The 21,758-nt window shown below is 38.8% G+C and overlaps 2 protein-coding genes across 10 annotated transcripts in view; one reads left to right on the forward strand and one right to left on the reverse strand.

Annotated features, from left to right (window-relative positions):
• Positions 1-5,078, forward strand: part of NUP54 (nucleoporin 54) — a 36,604-nt gene extending 31,526 nt beyond the window's left edge. Inside the window, exons 10-12 of one of the 2 annotated variants that reach the window (XM_033214385.1) lie at positions 941-1,060; positions 1,669-1,779; positions 4,269-5,078. In XM_033214385.1, the coding sequence (XP_033070276.1) occupies positions 941-1,060; positions 1,669-1,779; positions 4,269-4,397 (360 nt within the window). In that variant the 3' untranslated portion in view covers positions 4,398-5,078. Of the gene's footprint in view, positions 1-940; positions 1,174-1,482; positions 1,639-1,668; positions 1,780-4,268 lie in introns of those variants that run through there. The other variant, XM_033214386.1, reaches the window with a different exon arrangement.
• Positions 5,079-6,911: 1,833 nt separating this feature from the next.
• ART3 (ADP-ribosyltransferase 3) overlaps positions 6,912-21,758 on the reverse strand; it is a 117,798-nt gene continuing 102,951 nt past the window's right edge. For 4 of the 8 annotated variants that reach the window (XM_033214388.1, XM_033214389.1, XM_033214390.1 and 1 more), the window contains 6 exons: positions 19,389-19,418; positions 19,185-19,214; positions 15,934-15,966; positions 15,272-15,304; positions 12,082-12,114; positions 6,921-7,314 (listed from right to left, as the gene is read on the reverse strand). In XM_033214388.1, the coding sequence (XP_033070279.1) occupies positions 7,184-7,314; positions 12,082-12,114; positions 15,272-15,304; positions 15,934-15,966; positions 19,185-19,214; positions 19,389-19,418 (290 nt within the window). In that variant the 3' untranslated portion in view covers positions 6,921-7,183. Of the gene's footprint in view, positions 7,315-12,081; positions 12,115-13,284; positions 15,022-15,271; positions 15,305-15,933; positions 15,967-19,184; positions 19,215-19,388; positions 19,419-21,758 lie in introns of those variants that run through there. The other 4 variants (XM_033214392.1, XM_033214395.1, XM_033214394.1 and 1 more) reach the window with 4 other exon arrangements.

A 21,758-nucleotide genomic window follows, 5' to 3' on the forward strand; every position in this document is an offset into this window, starting at 1 on the left:
TTTTGTATATTTAGTAGAGATGGGGTTTCGTCGTGTTAGCCAGGATGGTCTCAATCTCCTGACCTCGTGATCCACCCGCCTTGACCTCCCAAAGTGCTGGGATTACAGGTGTGAGCCACTGCTCCTGGCTAAGCCATACCATAGTATTAAAATTGTTGACTGGGCAAAGTGGTTCACACCTATAAACCCAGCACTCTGGGAGGCCAAGGCTGGAGGATCACTTAATTAAGCCCGGGAGTTCAAGACTAGCCTGGGCCACATAGTGAGACCCCCTACAAAAAAATTTTAAAAATTGGCCGGGCGCGGTGGCTCAAGCCTGTAATCCCAGCACTTTGGGAGGCCGAGACGGGCGAATCACGAGGTCAGGAGATTGAGACCATCCTGGCTAACATGGTGAAACCCCGTCTCTACTAAAAAATACAAAAAAACTAGCCGGGCAAGGTGGGCGCCTGTAGTCCCAGCTACTCGGGAGGCTGAGGCAGGAGAATGGCATAAACCCGGGAGGCGGAGCTTGCGATGAGCTGAGATCCGGCCACTGCACTCCAGCCCGGGCGACAGAGCGAGACTCCATCTCCAAAAAAAAAAAAAATTAACCAAGTGCAGTGGTGCACACCTGTGGTCCCAGCTACTCGGGAGCTGAGGCAGGAGGATCGCTTGAGCCCCAGAGGTCAAGGATCCAGTGAGCTATGTTTACACCACTGCACTTCAACCTTAGAGACAGAACAAGACCCTGTCTCAAAAAACAACCAAGTGTACATCAGTGTATGTGATAACTTTTGCCCAGTTAAAATGGACAGAAACATAATTAAAATCCTGAACTGTTGAACCCTACTGTTGTTTAATTTTCAGCTGATTTCTTTCAGCAACTAATTGTAATACTACTACTTGCATAACTAAAAAGAGATGATTCTATTGTTATTGGTGGTTTTTATTTGTATAGGTCCTAATCAAACAGGAAATTCAAAGGAAGAGTGGTTATGCCATTCAGGCTGATGAAGAGCAGTTGCGAGTTCAGCTGGATACAATTCAGGGTGAACTAAATGCACCTACTCAGTTCAAGGTAACCACATCTAAGACCATAATGCTAAAGTTTGTTTCAGGTGGATCTGCAGACAAAAAGTTATGTTGTCTTCAAGCAGGAATTTTGTATACTTGTGTTTGTTATCTCCAATTAGAACTTCCTTCCTTTTTTTTTTTTTGGAGACGGAGTCTCGCTCTGTCACCCATGCTGGAGTGCTGTGGCCGGATCTCAGCTCACTGCAAGCTCCGCCTCCCGGGTTCACGCCATTCTCCTGCCTCAGCCTCCTGGGTAGCTGGGACTACAGGCGCCGCCACCTCACCCGGCTAGTTTTTTTGTATTTTTTAGTAGAGACGGGGTTTCACTGTGTTAGCCAGGATGGTCTCGATCTCCTGACCTCGTGATCCGCCCGTCTCGGCCTCCCAAAGTGCTGGGATTACAGGGTTGAGCCACCGCGCCCGGCCAGAACTTCCTTTCTAAAGTAAACTCAGTCATGGTTCTTTTGGCTACTATTAGTGTTTCAATATAATGTACAGAGAGATAAATAGAAATTTTTAATAGATGATTTTGAAACCATCCTTTCAAAAGAAAACATTCTCTTTTACAAGTCTTTATTGGCAGTTGTCATTTGACTCAGTCTTAACTTTTAGGGTCGACTAAATGAATTGATGTCTCAAATCAGGATGCAGAATCATTTTGGAGCAGTCAGATCTGAAGAAAGGTATTACATAGATGCAGATCTGTTACGAGAAATCAAGCAGGTAAGTGTTGAATGAGGGTGTATTATTTAAAGTGTGAGCTCACCACTTCACACCTATTAGGATGGCTGTTATCCTAATAAACAAAAGTGTTGGTGAGAATGTGGAGAAATTGGAACTTTCTTGCAGTGTTGGGAGAATGTAAAATGGTTCAGCCTCTATGAAAAACTGTAGTGTTTACTCAAAAAATTAAAGATAGAATTACGATACAATCTCTCAGGTCTACTCATGGATATATGCCCAAGTACGTTGGAAGCAGGGACTCAAAACATATTTGTACACCCATGTTCATAGATCATGATTCACAATAGCCAAAATGTGGGCCGGGCGCGGTGGCTCAAGCCTGTAATCCCAGCACTTTGGGAGGCCGAGACGGGCGGATCACGAGGTCAGGAGATCGAGACCCTCCTGGCTAATACAGTGAAACCCCGTCTCTACTAAAAAAATATAAAAAATTAGCCGGGCGAGATGGCGGGCGCCTGTAGCCCCAGCTACTCGGGAGGCTGAGGCAGGAGAATGGCGTAAACCCGGGAGGCGGAGCTTGCAGTGAGCTGAGATCCGGCCATTGCACTCCAGCCTGGGTGACAGAGCGAGACTCCGCCTCAAAAAAAAAAAAAAAAAAAAAAAAAAATTAAAAAAAAAAAAAAAAAAAAAAAAACAATAGCCAAAATGTGGTGGTAACCCAAGAGTCAATCAAGGAATAGAGAAACAAACTGTAGTTATATACACACAATGGAATATTATTCAGCCTTGAAAAAAGAAGGAAATTCTGACACACGCTACAGTGCAATTTGACCTTGAAGAAGTTATGTTTCATGAAATAAGCCACTTGTAAAAGGGCAAATATTTATGATTTCACTTGTGAAAAGTACCTAGTAGTTCAATTAATAGAGAGTAGAAAGGTGGTTGCCAGGGTGTGAGGGGAGGAGGGGATGGGAGGAACTTAATTGGTACAGAATTTCAACTTGAGAAGATGAAAAGTTCTGAACAAAATGGATAGTGTTGATTATTGCACAACAGTGTAAGTGTACTTAATGCCACTGAACTGTATACTTAAAAATAGTTACAGGCAAAATTTTATTGTATGCCTGTTTTGCCACAATTTTAAAAAGGTGAATTATCCCTCTCCTCGCCAAAAAGATGAATTTAAGAGGTAGTAGAGACACTACAGTTTACTAGACCTTGCTCCTTAAAGTGTAGGCAGTAACCGCACCTGGAAGGTCATTAGAAATGCAAAATTTCAGTCCTTACTCCAGACGTATTCGATCTGCATTTTATCAAGATCATAGAATGATTTGTATGCAACTGCTTTAGATAATACCTTCCCTGCCTATATGTCACATGTAAGTTATAAACATGTTGTTATTGATCTATCCCCTAAGCCCTCAGGAGATCTGGATGGAGGTAGGTTGAGGTGGCCAGAACCTCCAGCCACTTTTCTCGGGTTTTCACCTTGTGTGAAAAAGTTGAGAAACACTGCTTTGGCTTATTTTCATTAGTATAAATGCAGATTGGTTTAATGAAAATGAACAGTTGTGTCTAAAGAAAATATATGAAGATGATGAACTTTGTGGAGCAGGCTAGGTAGCTAATGACTGTTGGCATGGCCCTGAGGATTTTGGATTAAGGTTATAAATGTCATTAACAAATCCAATTTTATTATATGCTTTAGAATGGATATGGCTGGTTTTATGCAACCAAAAACTAGTTTGGCTTCTAGATTCTTGGACATTACGCAACCAATTATATTACATTGTTTTAAGTATTTGCAATAAATTAACAGATTCCAGTATATTGTAATAGTTGTAGGTTGATATATGCAATAAAACTGAATAATTTAAACACTTGTCTTTTTTAAAATGATGAGCAGTGTATTGTTCAGGGATTGAATCATGGTTCACCGTCTACTTTATGACCTTGGGTAGGTTATTTACCTGTAGTTTCTTTAACTGTGGAGATGATAATGGTACCCCAAAGGGTGCTCAAAAGGATTTTAAATGAGTTAAGTGAGTGAATACCAGTACTTACTTTTAAAACAGCACCTTAACCCATAAGGAGGAGTCTTTAAAAAATGTTAGCATCTGTAGTCATCATCACCATTATCACTATATACTCTGTACTTCAAAACATGAATATTCTCAGTTTTCAGAGTGTTATTTTGCTAGTCATCTATGTTTGAATACCTCCTTTGAGTTCTGTTTTATTATGCCTTTATCAAAAGTTGGTAAAAGGAATAGCTATCTAAAAAACATTTTTGTTGGAAGATACTGTTCATTTTATATTTGTTTGATTTTATTGTTCTTTAGAGTTTGTCTTTCACTGTTAGCAAAAGATGTAGTACAAATGTTTAAATATGCATGCCCTCTATATTTAGAACACTTACTAGGTACTGTGTTGTTAGTAAAACAGTCAAAGTGAAGTCCTTTTTCCTGTGACTAGCTTGCAGTTTTAATAAATTAATACATTAATATGTTGTTTCTTAATTGTTCTAGCATTTGAAACAACAACAGGAAGGCCTTAGCCATTTGATTAGCATCATTAAAGATGATCTAGAAGATATAAAGCTGGTCGAACATGGATTGAATGAAACCATCCACATCAGAGGTGGTGTCTTTAGTTGACAGTTCACAAACTTGTGTAAAGGTTTGTGAAGTTCATCTTCTTACTGCATCAGCCCTTCCTTAAGAATGAAACCGACCACGTGGAGGGAAAAAGAAAACAATTCTCTCTGGGCTTGGTTTTTTGAGAAGTTTACTGACAAATTACTGTTCATCAGATCTGAAATACAGTCACCTCACAGCTCTTCAAAGAAAACCTCGAAAAGCTGTATTTACTTTAAAAGGAGAAGTGCATAATTACCAAAATTATATGTACTATTGTACATTTTTACAACAGCATTTTCTTAAACATAATCTGTTTAATGATTATTGTCCACTGAGCCTGTACTCTGCTTTCCATACCAAGTAAGTATGAAATAATCTTTGCACATAACAGAAGAAACTATAATTACTTGGCTGTTGGAGATTTGTACTTCAGAGTATAAATGTACACCAGTTTTTATATTTGTGAACTCATCTGTGGGAGGAGTAAAGAAAATCCAAAAGCATTTAATGTTTTCTTTTTGTTCTATAAAGATTTGAAAATGTATTTTTATATTATTTTACTTATTTGGAATTTACAGAGCACAACTAAGCAATTAGGATATAACAAAATTAACCATTTTTGCAACCATTTTGTTTTTTAAGCCTTTTTATTTCTAAAAAGATGAAAACTTATAAATAAATTCTTAATTTGTAATTTTATATAATTTTGTCTGGTGCTTTATTTGGCTTTTGAGGAATGACCATTTTTTGTCCACATAGGTACTAAATTCATAATCACAATTCAGGAATTTTAGGTCTTAAGTCTGATTTTTCCCTCCTAGGGATTTTTGTCAGTGCTGATATAATCAGCACAATTTGATTAGGGTATGGCAAATAAAACTTACTTCAGATATCATCTAGTATTAAGAATTCCCTAATACGTCATTAGTATTTGAAATACTAGAAAATCTGAGTTAAACAGATTAAATAGTGTTAAATAGTGGGTCTTTAACCAGTGGGTCATTTTAAACAGTATTTCTGACTACACACTATATATTTGGGCTGCATCATGTTTGCCGCTCTTGAGATGCTTTAACTTTGCACTTGTCTGTGATGCTTTGGTTTATATTGACAGGTGTTAACAAGAAACAGCCCCATGAATCTTGCTATTGTATTTACTATGGGGATGGTGAACAGTGTGATGCACTGTATATCTGGAGTCCATCCTCTGAGAACCCACTGAAGAGATTTATGCTCAGTTGTATAGGTTACAGTTGTGTAGACTAGGATATTTTGTGGGGTTTTTTTTTGTTTGTTTTTGACAAGTCTCTCTGTCACTCAGGCTGGGGTACAGTGGCATAATCACGACTCACTGCAGCCTTGACCTCCTGGGCTTAAGCAGTTCTCCCACCTCAGACTCGAGTAACTGGGACTACAGGCATGCACCACCACAACAGGCTAATATTTTTTATTTTGTGTAGAGATGGGGTCTTGCTATGTTGCCCAGGCTGGTCTTGAACTCCTAGACTCCAGCAATCCTCCTGCCTTGGCCTGCCAGAGTGCTAGGATTACAGGCCTGAACCTCCATGCCTGGCCAAGACTAGGAACTTTAAAACTGATTGTTTCTTTCCAAATTGACTGCCAGAAGTATGCAGCTACTTTTGCCAAGTTTATGGCATGTAAATTTGTTACACTACTACCCTCTCATCATTCTTTCCTATCCATTATACTGCAATACCAACGGTGTTGGGACAGGAATTTCTCTCCTTTTCCACATTTTCTCCATGGCCCAGAAGATCTGCATGTTCATCATTCTTACCCATGTAGCCAAGTATAGGAGTTTCTGTCCCTCTGTACACCCCCTTATCGTAGGAAGAGTTGTTGGTCTAATTGATGAGAATTGTTACTCACTGAGCTATATAATCTAGCGGATGGATCACTCATCATGCATACCATGCTCGCTTCTCTAGACTTTGATTTTTCATGTTCTAATATTGCTGGTTGCTAGTTCAACCAGATAAATATACCAGACAGGGCCTAAGGTCAGCCTTTTAAAGACAGTCCCAGTCATCCTGTTAGGTTCCTGTCCCACTGGTGACTATGTATAGAAGGCAGGCCTGTGGTCCTTGATCATATAGCTGGTTAGATAACTAGACTCAGTTATCGAAGCAAATGTTACAGACTAAGTAGTTTGTGTCCTCAAAAAATTCATGTTGAAATCCTAACAATATGGTGATTTTGGGAGGTCATGATGAAGGTGGGGCTTTCATGAATGGAATTAGTGCTTTCTCTCTCTTGTCCCTTCTGCCATGTGAGATGGTGAGGAAGGGACAAGGAAGAGGGCCCTCACCAGGAACGAAGTCTGCTGGCATCTTAATCTTGGACTTCTCAACCTCCAGAACTGTGAGAAATAAATATCTGTTGCTTATAAGTTACCTAGTCTACAGTGGTCTGTTACACAACCCAAACAGACTACGAGAGATGAGTAGACTACCCTTAAAGTTGTAATACAGATATTAAATTCATGTTAAACACTAACAGTATTGAGCATACTGGCAATTCTGAAATATCTAAAAATCTTTTATTGAATTCAATCGGAAGTATACAGTTTTCGGGATTTTTTTCAATTAGTATAGAAGTGAAAAGTTCTGTGACATATATCTGGACCAGCTTTCTGAATTTGCAAAATGAATAACAAATATACAATTCTCATTTTATCAGTGACTTTGGCCAACAAGTGAAAAATACATCATTCCTTCTGATCTCCTGTGGGATCCCTATAGTTATTTCAAGTTAAGAACAAGAAAGATAAACAATGCAGGAAACTACAGAGCAACAAAGAGATTTATAGCAGAAACACTGATTAAAATGACCATCCCAAACTGTGGAAGCAGCATTTTGCCCAAGGATGCAGAAGGATGGCTTTTGGGACCTGGAACAGGAACTGGACCTGGAGCTGTTAACGAGAATACACAGTCACTGACACATCATTTTTTACATCAAGTATCACCCACCTATACAATATAACCTCAGTATGTAAACAGTGACACTAAAGTTCAATTAGAAACTTACCTGAAATACTTCCAGCCAAAAGCAATTTTCAAATAAGTGTAATTCACTACAGATTTCAGGCTGTATTTCCATATATGGGTGTTGGGGTGCCAACCTCCACACAATGAAAACCTACATGTAACCTGATTCCCAAAAACTTAACTACTAATAGCCTACCATTGACTGGAAGCCTTACTGGTAATAGAAATAGTTGATTAACATATTTTATATGTATTATATACTGTATTCTGGTTGGGGCATGGTGGCTAACACCTGTAATCCCAGCATTTTAGGCCAAAGCAGGAGGATTGCTTGGGACCAGGAGTTTGAGCCTGGGCAACATAGCGAGAGCCCATCTCTATTTTTAAAAAGATAAAAATAGTTGTTTAGCACATATTTTGTATATGTATTATACTGTATTTTGGCCAGACGCGGTGGCTCGCGCCTGTAATCCCAGCACTTTGGGAGGCCGAGGCGGGCGGATCACGAGGTCAGAAGATCGAGACCATCCTGGCTAACACGGTGAAACCCCATCTGTACTAAATACACAAAAAAATTAGCCGGGCGAGGTGGTGGGCGCCTGTAGTCCCAGCTACTCAGGACGCTGAGGCAGGAGAATGGCGTGAACCCGGGAGGCAGAGCTTGCAGTGAGCCGAGATCACACCACTGCACTCCAGCCTGGGTGACAGAGTAAGACTCTGTCTCTAAATAAGTAAATAAATAAATAAAATATGCTGTATTTTTACAATAAAATAGAGAAAAGAAAATATTAAAATCATAAGGAAGAGAAAACATTTACAGTACTGTACTGTATTTACTAATACCCTAAGTTTACATCATCTGTTTATGACTTATCTGTCTGAAATGGCTGGCAACTGTGGCTGACCTGAATCTACATATCAAGCAATTCAACTTCTTCTTGTAATGTCATGACTTCTCTCTGCTTGTGAGACTTACGGCATCACTAGTGGCACTTCCTTTGAGTCCCATGGTGTTATTCAAGGTTTTCAGTATTGTACCAAACATGACAAAAAATACACAAGAACTGTGAGAGATCACTTTTTACTGTGATGTGCAATTTACTGGAGATGAACTCCTCGGAGATGTTTAGCAACACATGGTGTTTTAAGAGGATACTTGAAACACTTGAACTCACTGCAATAGCAACAGGAGGTGGCCATGAAATGAATATAGTTAATTTTATGCAGTTAAGTTTTAATACCACATCTTTATATTTACGTTTCTTTTGACTTTGAATGGTGCCACCTATGGTCTGTGTGCACAAATTTGGATAAATACTAACGTTTTACAATAGATTTGTGTATGTTTTATGGTAGTAAATGATAAAAAGACTAGTATCTACATATATTTTATGCATTCATGACATATATATTTCTAGGCCATGCAGTTTGTCTGCAAGTTTCTTCAAATTGATGCAAATCTCCAAAAAAATTTCCAATATATTTATTGAAAATCCATGTATAAGTGGACCCATGCAGTTCAAACCTGTGTTGTTCAAGGGTCAACTATATATCATCAAAGTTTGCTATGCTAGGTTTTATCTAGGATTTCACATGCTTTTACATTTCTATATAGCCAATATAATGATTTTCTGTTGTTCAAGTTCTCTAGTTTTTTTTTTAGCAATTTTTCTATTTCCATTTTTTATGTGTCTCTTCTATTTCAAACAAGATAACCACCAACATACAACTGGATATACAGTCATCCCTCAGTATCCTTTGGGGACTTGTTCTAGAACCCCTGAGGATATCAAAATCCACAGATGCTCAGGTCCCTTATATAAAATAGCATAAATAAATAAAATAGCATACACAGTATTTACATATACCTACACACATCCTCCTGTATACCTTATACCATCTCTAGATTTCTTATAATACCTAATACAATGTAAATGATATGCAAGTATTTGTTATACTGTATGGGTTTTTAATTTGTATTATTTTTTTCCCACAAATATTTTCGATCCACAGTTGGTTGAATCCCAGAGGATACAGAGGGCTAACTATAGCTGCATTGTTTTTTAAACACTAATCTCTGCAAGATGATTTAAAAAAATGTTTTTCCCTCCATACATACACTACTGGAGAAACTCCTTCCGTTTCAGTTGAACTAGTGGAGAGGAGCAGTGGTGTCCATCCATGGGATAAACTGTTTCATGCTGCCCTAAACTGTTTTTGTTTAAACTACAGGGAAGCATTGACTGGAAGTATCCAAATGGGATCACCACTCAGATAAATAAATAAAACCAAGAAAAATAGCCAGTAAGATTTGTAAAAGCCTTCATATTATCAATGTACTTGCCATAGTTATAAACATGCAGTTAGATGTATACACATGGAGAAATGGATAGGCAGATGCACACATGCATTAGTACAGTCATGCAATACATAACAATGTTTCTGTCAATGACAGACCACATGTATGACAGAGATCCCATAAGATTATAATAGAGCTAAAAATTTCCTACTGCCTAGCAACATCGTAGCCCTCGTAACATATGTGTTTGGGGTGATGCTGGTGTAAATAAACCTGCACGGCCAGTTGTATAACTGTATAGCACATACAATTATGTACAATACATAACATTTGATAATAAACAACTATGTTACTGTTTTATGTAGTTACTATACTTTTAATCATTATTTTAGACTGTACTCCTTCTACTTATTAAAAAACGTTAACTATAAAACAGCCTGAGGCAGGTCCTTCAGGAGATACCCCAGAAGGCACTATCATAGGAGATGACAGTTCCATGCATGTTACTGCCCCTGAAGACCTTCCAGTGGAACAAGATGTGGAGGTGCAAGACAGTGATATTGATGATCCTGACCCTGTATAGGCCTGGGCTAATGTAAATGTTTGTGTCTTAGTTGTTAACAAAAGTTTAAAAAGTTAAAAAAAGAAAGGTGATAAAAAAAGCTTTATAGAATAGGATATAAAGAAAAAATATTTTTGTACTACTGTACAATGTGTGTTTTAAGCTAAGTGTTATCACGAAAGAGTCGAGGTTAAAATTAAGTTTATAAAGTAAAACAGTTACATTAAGCTATGGTTAATTTACTGAAGGAAAATTTGTTGTGAATTTAGTGTAGCCTCTGTACAGTATGTATAAAGTCTACAGGAGTGTACAGTAGTGTCCCAGGCCTTCACATTCGCTCAACACTTACCACCCAGAGCAACTTCTCGGCCTGCAAGCTCCATTCATGTTAAGTGCCCTATACTACCTGTACCATTTTTTTTTTTTTTTTTTGAGACGGAGTCTCGCTCTGTCACCCGGACTGGAGTGCAGTGGCCGGATCTCAGCTCACTGCAAGCTCCGCCTCCCGGGTTCCCGCCATTCTCCTGCCTCAGCCTCCCGAGTAGCTGGGACTACAGGCGCCGACACCTCGCCCGGCTAGTTTTTTGTATTTTATTTTTAGTAGAGACGGGGTTTCACAGTGTTAGCCAGGATGGTCTCGATCTCCTGACCTCGTGATCCGCCCGTCTCGGCCTCCCAAAGTGCTGGGATTACAGGCTTGAGCCACCGCGCCCGGCCTACCATTTTTTATCTTTTATATTTTTACCATAACTTTTCTATGTTTAGATACACAGATACTTACCATTGTGTTACCGCTGCCTACAGTACTCAGTACAGTAACATGCTGTAAAGGTTTATAGCCTAGGAGCAGTAGGCTATACCATGTAGCCTACATGTGTAGCAGGTTCTACCATCTAGGGTTGGGTAAGTACACACTAGGATGTTTGCACAACGATGAAATCACTTAACACATTAATCAGAACATATCCCCATCGTTAAGCAATGCATGACTGTATGTTACCACAGACCAGTGGTTCTCAGGGGGGCAGCACTGCCCCAAGAGGCAGTTTGGACAATTGTCAAGAGTATTTTTTTTTTTTTTAATCACTGCTAACAGTGGAGTGGAGGTAGAGGGCTAGATATCCTGCAGTGCTCTATTCCTGGACCATGAAATTTGACCAATTTCCTGCACTACTTTCAAATGTACTGCTAGACATACATGTAAGTTAAAACCTATTTAAAATAAACTCAGAACCTAAAGCAGTTTTATGTATAAATATTTTTAATAGTTTTGATAAACATTAAACATCAGTTTTTATTTAGTATCTACTGTATTTCTTCATTTTCTTATGCTTTCTGTATAGAACAGCTTCCACTCCCAAATTTATTTGCATAAATAAATGTAAACATCTGTCTACTTTAGACATGTTGTTGATTTTTATGGGTACAAGTGCATCTTATCTATGGATCTTTCAGGATAATATAAGGACTTTATAAAATACTTGTTATAAAAAGGGAGAATTGGGTTGAGAACCACTGTTCTTTCTTTTTTAATATATATTTTCTTTTTTATTTTATATTTTGCTCCCAGTCTCCAGACTGGTGAGAACCACTGTTCTAAAGAGTAGAGACTCTAGGTACAATGGAAAGTGATTATTGAAGAAACAAAGCTGTACTGTCCCCAACACACACATGCACACACAAGCTTTTGGATGTGACATTCTACTCTGTTGTTAAGATGCCTGAGACCCTTGCAACGTTGTTCCCTTTATTGAGGAAAAATAAATTTCTCACTTTTTCTATATTACAGAAGCAGGCATTTATCAACTGAGGAAATGATATATTTCTTACTAGGATTGTTGATATTTCCTTGACTTTTATCTTCTAAAATATAAAGAGATTTTGAGTTAGTTATATTGTACATCTGTTTATCCAGAAAAGAAAGATCTGATTAAAAATTAAGCAAACTCGGTTATCTCTGGGAGTGGGTCTGAGGGGCAGGGTAATAGGTTTACGGGTATGTGTGGGGTTAGGGGAAGGGTTTAATTTGTTCTCATCTGTGCTCTTTGAATTTTTTTTTTACCATCAATATGTGTTTACATTAAAATAAAAGTTAAAATTTTGTTTACAAAAAAGTATTTTCTACATATTGAACTTAGATTCCCAAGTACATTAATACCTAGTATTCATTGAGTGTTTACTGTGTGCCATGCATTGTGCAAATGCTTTATGTACACTGTCATCTTGACTTCTTAGTCTTATTAGCCAGGTATAATTATCCATATTTCACAGATATTCCTTAAAACATTCATGCAATGTTTTGAGGAATGCCATGCATAAAATCACGGAGGTAATTGGTGCTAGAAATATCAAATTTCAAATTTGCTCTGAATTACTATGCTATACGGATTTTTCTCGACTTATGGTGGGGTTGTGTCTCAATAAATCCAATGTAAGTTGAAAATACCAAAAGTCAAAAATGCATTTAACTCACCCAACCTACAGAACATCATGGCTTAACCCAGCCTACCTTAAACGTGCTCAGAACAGTTACATGAGCCTGCAGTTGGGCAAAATCAGCTAACATAAACTTATTTTATAATAAAATATAGAATGTCTCATGTAATCTATCGAATATTATACAGAAAGTGAAAAAGAGAATGGTATGGGTACTTGAAGTATGGTTTTTACTGAATATGTATGGCTTTCAGACCATTGCAAAGTCAAAAAATCCTAAGTTGAACCTGATAGAGCAGGAGCACCGTCATCTGGGACAAACGCTGCCACTTTAAATTCCAGCTTCCTTTCTAGCCTCATGCATTTCAAGGAAATCACCTCTTCTAACTACAAGCAGACAGAAGGAGCAAACAGTAAAACACAGATAAAACAGCTGGGGCACAAAGGGAGGTGGGGGGAAAGTCTCTTGGGTAACTCCCAAACTTCACCCTCAAACAATGGGCCCCAGTAAAACGGTGGGCCTTAATAAGCACATTCCTTTCCCTTCAGGTGCACTAAGTTAGGGAAGCTAAAAGCAGACTTGGGGAATATGCCTGCAGCTGCAGAATGATGTATGGGAACAGACACACACAACTCTCCCTCCCAGATAAGCACAACAAAGAGACACAGAAGCAGTCCAAGCCTCTGATAAAACTCTCCCACCCTGAATCCTTAAAAACTCTTAGTCTGTAAAAAAAAAAAGTGGGCCTCTAACCTCACTCGGCCAGAAGGCGCCTCTCAGGTTTTCTCTAAAATAGATCTGTCCTAACTGGCAAGCCACCTTTCCGTGTTTCTTTCCTCTTTAATTCTTACAGAACCATTGTAACTTGGAGACCATCTGTACTACCAAGTGTGTGCCTAGCATTGAAATATTATGATATTACCATATTTTAACAGCTTTGAAGCCAAATAGCAATTGCAGGTGCCCAGGATAGAGGTGGATAACTAAATCTGTTTGGAAGGCAAGTGTAGCACAAAGTGAACAAAGCTTGAAAAGTTTGAGTCCTGGGTGTCTCTTTCTAGCTTATTATAAATTCCTTAATCATCTTATGTTCCATGTTCTCATCTCTGAAGTGTCAATAACATTCATCTCATTGGATTAAATGAGCTCCTGTGTACTGTTTTCACATCACCTTTTTAAAAGCTACACACAGCTTTCCAGGAGAGGGCACAATACACTGTAGTCCCAGCAAAACCTAGTGGCCTATTGGACGATACAGAGTGCGGTGAGGAGCACAGAATGGCTGGTCCCAGTATTGGCACGCTGCACAGTCCTCATTCACAGTTCTTGGATGATACTATTTCTATGTCTACAGATTCCCTCACCCTGGGAAGCCTGCCTCATTCTGGAATAGACAGGCCCAGCTGGAAGCCAACTGTTCCAGTTTAAGATCAAGTGCCTTTTTTGATGTTTGGCCCAGAGAACCATAATAGCAGCCTGCTGCTCACACTGAAAGTTCTCAACGTTTTCGTTGTCTGGCTTGCAGACTGGGGTACTGGCAAGTGTACAGCCCAGATGTCCTCCCCAGACCCTGTAAGACTGAACTAACTGAATGATTATGGTAAAGGACTTAGAATCCATGGTGCCTCCACCCCCAGTAAAGAACGTATTACCAGGTTTTTCATTCAGTTGTATCATTTTTATTCCTAAACAAGAAAGAGGTTTTCAGATAATAACAAAGGCAGCTACTATTTACTACTATGCTACTACCATTCATTTTGCTGGGTACTTTATCTCATTAGGTCTTTAATCAGTCCTGCAAGACAGAAGCTTTCCTCATTTTACAGATGTGAAAGCAGAGGCATAGAAAAGTGAAGTAACTTATATAAAGTTACTGAGAGGAAAGAGGCAGAGACTTCCTGAAGCCAGGTCTGTCTGTCTACACAGCTCACGTTCATCTCCCGCCATGCTCACTGGCTGCTTTCAGATAAGCACAGTTTGATGAGCAAGACCCCTGTGATGGCACTGTGCAAACCCACGACCAGTGAGCTGAAGAGATGTAGATGCACAAGGTGTGTCATCAGTGTCACTAGAGGTTCACTTCAAAGTTGTGGCCAAATAAATCCGACAGTACAAACTGGGGTCAATATAAAAGAGGTCCTGGACCCTTTTCTCTGAGCCTATGTTCTCTGAACCTTTATTTAACTAATAGAAAACGCTGTTTCTGTATACAGCATGCAGCTTCCATTGACAGCAGTGTTACGTGAAGTTCAGCACTGTGTGGCTGGATATAGTTTTTAAGATGCCAAACATCTAACTTCTTTAACAGATCATCATTTCCATAATAACAAAACCTGCAAAAAATATTTTCAAAGTACTGCATGAACTCAGGAGAAAAGGTTTTAAGAACTGGACAGTGGCTTGCACCCTGAGATTCTATGGTTTTATAGTCCTTGCAAATATTCCTGTCATGTACATGTGACTACTGATGGCTACATTTGATAGATGATAATTATGAGGCATAGACAGTCCCGTGCATGTCTAATGGTGACTATACTCCCCAAACTGGCATCTTCCCCTCTGACGTGTCTATCAGTTGCTTACCAGGTAGTGGAAAAGGTTCTGGAATTTTCATTCCTAAATGAGAAGGAAGTTTTCAATGACTTACAGTTTGTTCCACTGAGTATAATTTTCAAACTCTTGTCTGCTGAGCTTAAGAGATGCAAGCACCCAAGGCCCCAATGCACTATAGTTTCTGGCTTTTTATTTAAAAGTTCTGCCTACATAAACCCTCATTATACAAATCCACACCAAGATTAGAAGAGTCTTCTGCCATAGCACTTCACTGAGCACGTGTATGCCAGGAGAATACCGTGTTTTGTTACCTGGAGATACAGGCAACGAGATGTTAGCCAAGACTAACAGTCAACTTGTGCATAAAGTTAGGTTTCTATTGAATAATTTTAGCTGTAGAACCTGGAAGGTGCTGGATTGATGCATCCAGATCCCAGGAGCCTTTCCCTCAGCCATATCCAGAGCAGAACTAACTTTCCTGACCCAGAGACAATGTTCCAGGAGCACATGAATGCACAGGGGGAAAGGGACTTTTTCTACGCTTCCCCAGCTAAAAATTTGTAGATGACTGGCAGGCAGCTATAAGGGAAATATTCATGAATAATAGTCTCATGACAGTATTCTCTTAAATGCATGGGGAATCCTGCTCACCTCATTCTTGGGCTCAGGGAATAAATAGAAAGCTGTCTTACCTGGTATTTTGGTGGGTTCAAGGATTTTCACACCTAAAGGCAGAAATGAATATTGGTTTGTATTAAACAGTTATCTTATATTGTTAATACTCTCTTTTGTCTATGCTTCCTCCATTTCCAACTCAAAAAAAAAAAAAAAAGGCAGAGAGAAAGAAAAAAGAAACAGCGACAACAAAAACACCAACACCTTTCAGTGGCTCTTCATTCTCCATGTGACAGAGTCCAAACTCCTTAGCCTGGACTTTAAGAACTTCCACAATCTAACCCCTGTCTCTCCAACTTTATCTTCAGAAGGCAGTCCTACTACACCAGTTTTTGGATGAAACAGTACTGGTTTTACATTTCTGCTTGGTTTAGCTCTATTGTAATTATAGTTATTAGCTCCGTGACTTTGGGCAGACTATTTAATACCTCCTAACTTCAGTTTCTCATTTTGCAAGAGAAATATTCACTTCTTACATCTGTAGTTAGTGAGGATTAAAGGAAAGACCACATAAAAGTGCTTGGTACACTGCATGGAGCAAAAAAAGGAACTCAATACATGAAGTCCCTTTCTTCTAGTCTAACTCATTCCTCAAACTCTCCAGGCTCAGTAATATTTTTTTTCTTTTTTGAGAGACAGGGTCTCACTGTGTCACCCAGGCTGTGGTGGGGTACAATGACACGATCATAACTCACTATGATTCTCCTGCCTACGCCTCCCAAAGAGCTGGGATTATAGGTGTGAGCCACTGTGCTGGCCTTTCACAATGTTCTTAATCCTAGGAATCCTTATTGTCTCCTAACCATGTAGCTAGTCTCAGTAAATAGATTATTTACCAGGTGAAACAGTGAGCCCCTGACTTTTTATTCCTAAGGATGAGAATAAGAACTATGTCAGCTTGAAAATTAATTTGACCTTATACTTGACTTCTGTAGTAGAAAACTCAGAACGTTTTGAGAAATGGCAGGGGACAAGGTAACCAAAAGAAGATATTTAACCCACTGGAGCCTAACTGATGATAAAAACTAAGGCTAGTGACCCAGAATCTCTCCTAGGTTAAGCATCTCTTGTTCATTTTTTAAAAATTCAACCCAAAGACCTTGACCCAAAATTGTCATTATATGTAATATATAAAATATGCTTCCTAATTATATAATACGTTATAATTTGGAAAAATACAGAAAATTATTAAAAATTAAAGTTCTCTTAAAACTGCAGATCTCAGAAATACTCTACTCATTCTTAACATTTTTGGTGTATTTCAATCATTTTGCTATGCATACATATGTATGCATATACATTTTTAAAAGTTGGTATTATACTGTATATGCTGTTTTAGATCCAATTATTTACCATTGTATTATGAATACTTTCTTCTATCTTTAAATGGTTTCAAAAACATGATTTATAAGTTGTTTAGTGTTTCATAATATAGATAGTATTTTATTTAACCATACCCAACGGTTGGACACTGAGGCTGTTTCTAAATTTTTGCTACTGTCAAATAAAAATTATAGGAGACCATTGCTTTAGACTAAGTTTCTGCAGTAGGCCCTAAAAGACCAGACTAAAAATTGACATGGAGTCACCCATGCTAAAGTTCCACACCACCTAAACTAAGTTGTCTAACCTTCTAAGAAATCAGGAGGCCGGGTGCGGTGGCTCAAGCCTGTAATCCCAGCACTTTGGGAGGCCGAGACGGGCGAATCACGAGGTCAGGAGATCGAGACCATCCTGGCTAACACGGTGAAACCCCGTCTCTACTAAAAAATACAAAAAGCTAGCCGGGCGAGGTGGCGGGCATCTGTAGTCCCAGCTACTTGGGAGGCTGAGGCAGGAGAATGGCGTAAACCTGGGAGGCGGAGTTTGCAGTGAGCTGAGATCCAGCCACTGCACTCCAGCCCGGGCGACAGAGCGAGACTCCGCCTCAAAAAAAAAATAACAGAATTTCCCAAACAGGCCAGTTTAAAATCTTCAATCAGCTTAATAAATGAAGTTGCTGCTGCTTCAATCCTTACACACAAAAAAGGTAGCCTGAAATAAACTGATGTTAACTAATCAGTTATTTTTCTACTGTTCTGTCTAAAAGTAACTAATATACTCTGTTCTTTGCTTCCACTTTCTTTGGCTTTTCTTTGTCTTTAAAGCCAAACTTCTGTGCTCAGCTCAACGGAACATTTATTCTATGGAATAAAGTGTTGTCCAGTTCTAGAATCTCAAATAAAGCCAATTGATCTCTTTAAATTTGTTGTACTTTTGTCTTTTGACACTACCATAACACTGTGATAAGCATTTTTGTACACAAATCTTTGTGTTCATCTCTAATTTCCTTGAGATAAATATCCAAAAGTGTCATAACTAAGTCAAAAGGTATAAACATTTTTAAGACGAGTAATACATACTACTAAATTGCTCTCCAAAAAAGTTCCAATTTATAATCTCACCAGTAATTTATGAGACTGTTCCTGTCCCAGTACCCGTGAGGACATCTGAGTAATTTTTTTTTTTTCAAGACAGAGTCTCGTCGTGTCACCCAGGCTGGAATGCAGTGGCGTGATCTCGGCTCACTGCAACTTCCACCTCCCAGGTTCAAGTGATTCTCCTGCCTCAGCCTCCTGAGTAGCTGGGATTACAGGCGTGCGCCACCATGCCCGGCTAATGTTTGTATGTTTAGTAGAGACCGGGTTTCACTATGTTGGTTGGGTTTCACAGGCTGGTCTTGAACTCCTGACCTCGTGATCCACCCGCTTTGGCCTCCCAAAGTGCTGGGATTACAGGCGTGAGCCACCCGGCCCGGCCATTTGAGTAATATTAAAAATAAAACAAAAACAAATACTTGAGGATGAGTTATACTTTGGAAGTACTAAATAATCAAATGGATATAGCTAATGGCATATATTAATCAGATTGCTGGAGATAGAAATAAATACAAAGAATAGTCATTTTAATTTAGAAAAAACAACACTATTTGTTATGCCCTGCCCAATACCCTAGGGGTCACAAGAATGTGGGGAAAAATTAGTTACACCTTTCTCTATTTGGTGGGATGACCTAAAGATTGTTAGATGGGAGAAACAGAGTTGCTATGTCATTTTTCTAAAGAATTCTACCTGAAATCCAGGAGGGTCTCTAATATACCAAACCAGTAAGCTAAGGTGAGCTCTGCCTTCCTCCCACTTTTCTTACCATGACATTCTTCCCTGTTCCCACATGTAAAGGGAGATATATTACAAAATGTAAGCCCCCAGAATTTATATAAATGGCTTACCACGGTCTTCAAGCTTCTGGTTTTTCTCACCTGAGTTACAAAAAGCAGCTTATCAGTTTTAACAATGGAACAAAAGAATTAGCAGTTACTATAGCTACAGCAAAATTATTTTCAGTAAATATGAAAATATTCCCACCAGTAAAGGGAGGTATCTTAGGTATCTTGTAAAATGTAAGCCCCCAGAATTTATAAAAAACGTCTCACCATGGTCTTCAAGCTTCCGGTTTTTCTCACCTAAGTCACAAAAATAAGCTCATCAGTTTTTAATGTTGGAACAAAAGAATTGGTAGTTACTACATCTACAGCAAAATTATTTTCAAAAAATATGAAAATATTCCCACCTGTAAAGGGAGGTATCTGGCAAAATGTAAGCCCCCAGAATTTTTTTTTTTCAATCAGAATTTGACTTCCCTTTATTCTGACAAGGATTCTTAATATAAGCCATCAAAAGTAGTTTAAAACTTGTTAGTCCTTCTGCCGTGTTTTTATTTATTTTTTTAATTTAATTTTATTTTTTTATTATACTTTAAGTTCTAGGGTACATGTGCATAACGTGCAGGTTTGTTACATATGTATACTTGTGCCATGTTGGTGTGCTGCACCCATCAACTCGCCAGCACCCATCAATTCATTATTTATATCATGTATAACTCCCAATGCAATCCCTCCCCCCGCCTCCCTCCCCATGATAGGCCCCAGTGTGTGATGTTCCCCTTCCCGAGTCCAAGTGATCTCATTGTTCAGTTCCCACCTATGAGTGAGAACATGCGGTGTTGGTTTTCTGTTCTTGTGACAGTTTGCTAAGAATGATGGTTTCCAGCTGCATCCATGTCCTACAAAGGACGCAAACTCATCCTTTTTTATGGCTGCATAGTATTCCACGGTGTATATGTGCCACATTTTCTTAATCCAGTCTGTCACAGATGGACATTTGGGTTGATTCCAAGTCTTTGCTATTGTGAATAGTGCCACAATAAACATACGTGTGCATGTGTCTTTATAGCAGCATGATTATAATCCTTTGGGTATATATCCAGTAGTGGGATGGCTGGGTCATATGGTACATCTAGTTCTAGATCCTTGAGGAATTGTCATACTGTTTTCCATAATGGTTGAACTAGTTTACAATCCCACCAACAGTGTAAAAGTGTTCCTATTTCTCCACATCCTCTCCAACACCTGTTGTTTCCTGACTTTTTAATGATTGCTGTTCTAACTGGTGTGAGATGGTATCTCATTGTGGTTTTGATTTGCATTTCTCTGATGGCGAGGGATGATGAGCATTTTTTCATGTGTCTGTTGGCTGTATGAATGTCTTCTTTTGAGAAATGTCTGTTCATATCCTTTGCCCACTTTTTGATGGGGTTGTTTGTTTTTTTCTTGTATATTTGTTTGAGTTCTTTGTAGATTCTGGATATTAGCCCTTTGTCAGATGAGTAGATTGCAAAAATTTTCTCCCATTCTGTAGGTTGCCTGTTCACTCTGATGGCAGTTTCTTTTGCTGTGCAAAAGCTCTTTAGTTTAATGAGATCCCATTTGTCAATTTTGGCTTTTGCTGCCGTTGCTTTTGGTGTTTTAGACATGAAGTCCTTGCCCATGCCTATTTCCTGAATGGTACTACCTAGATTTTCTTCTAGGGTTTTTATGGTATTAGGTCTAACATTTAAGTCTCTAATCCATCTTGAATTAATCTTCGTATAAGGAGTAAGGAAAGGATCCAGTTTCAGCTTTCTACTTATGGCTAGCCAATTTTCCCAGCACCATTTATTAAATAGGGAATCCTTTCCCCATTTCTTGTTTCTCTCAGGTTTGTCAAAGATCAGATGGCTGTAGATGTGTGGTATTATTTCTGAGGACTCTGTTCTGTTCCATTGGTCTATAGCTCTGTTTTGGTACCAGTACCATGCTGTTTTGGTTACTGTAGCCTTGTAGTATAATTTGAAGTCAGGTAGCGTGACGCCTCCAGCTTTGTCCTTTTGACTTAGGATTGTCTTGGCAATGCGGGCTCTTTTTAGGTTCCATATGAACTTTAAAGCAGTTTTTTCCAATTCTGTGAAGAAAGTCATTGGTAGCTTGATGGGGATGGCATTGAATCTATAAATAACCTTGGGCAGTATGGCCATTTTCACGATATTGATTCTTCCTATCCATGAGCATGGTATGTTCTTCCATTTGTTTGTGTCCTCTTTGATTTCACTGAGCAATGGTTTGTAGTTCTCCTTGAAGAGGTCCTTACATCCCTTGTAAGCTGGATTCCTAGGTATTTTATTCTCTTTGAAGCAATGTGAATGGAAGTTCATTCCTGATTTGGCTCTCTGCTTGTCTGTTACTGGTGTATAAGAATGCTTGTGATTTTTGCACATTAATTTTGTATCCTGAGACTTTGCTGAAGTTGCTTATCAGCTTAAGGAGATTTTGGGCTGAGACAATGGGGTTTTCTAAATATACAATCATGTCATCTGCAAACAGGGACAATTTGACTTCTTCTTTTCCTAACTGAATACCCTTGATTTCTTTCTCTTGCCTGAATGCCCTAGCCAGAACTTCCAACACTATGCTGAATAGGAGTGGGGA

This window comes from Trachypithecus francoisi, unplaced genomic scaffold (genome assembly GCF_009764315.1).
Source record: "Trachypithecus francoisi isolate TF-2019V2 unplaced genomic scaffold, Tfra_2.0 Lachesis_group1, whole genome shotgun sequence".
Taxonomy (NCBI): Eukaryota; Metazoa; Chordata; class Mammalia; order Primates; family Cercopithecidae; genus Trachypithecus; species Trachypithecus francoisi.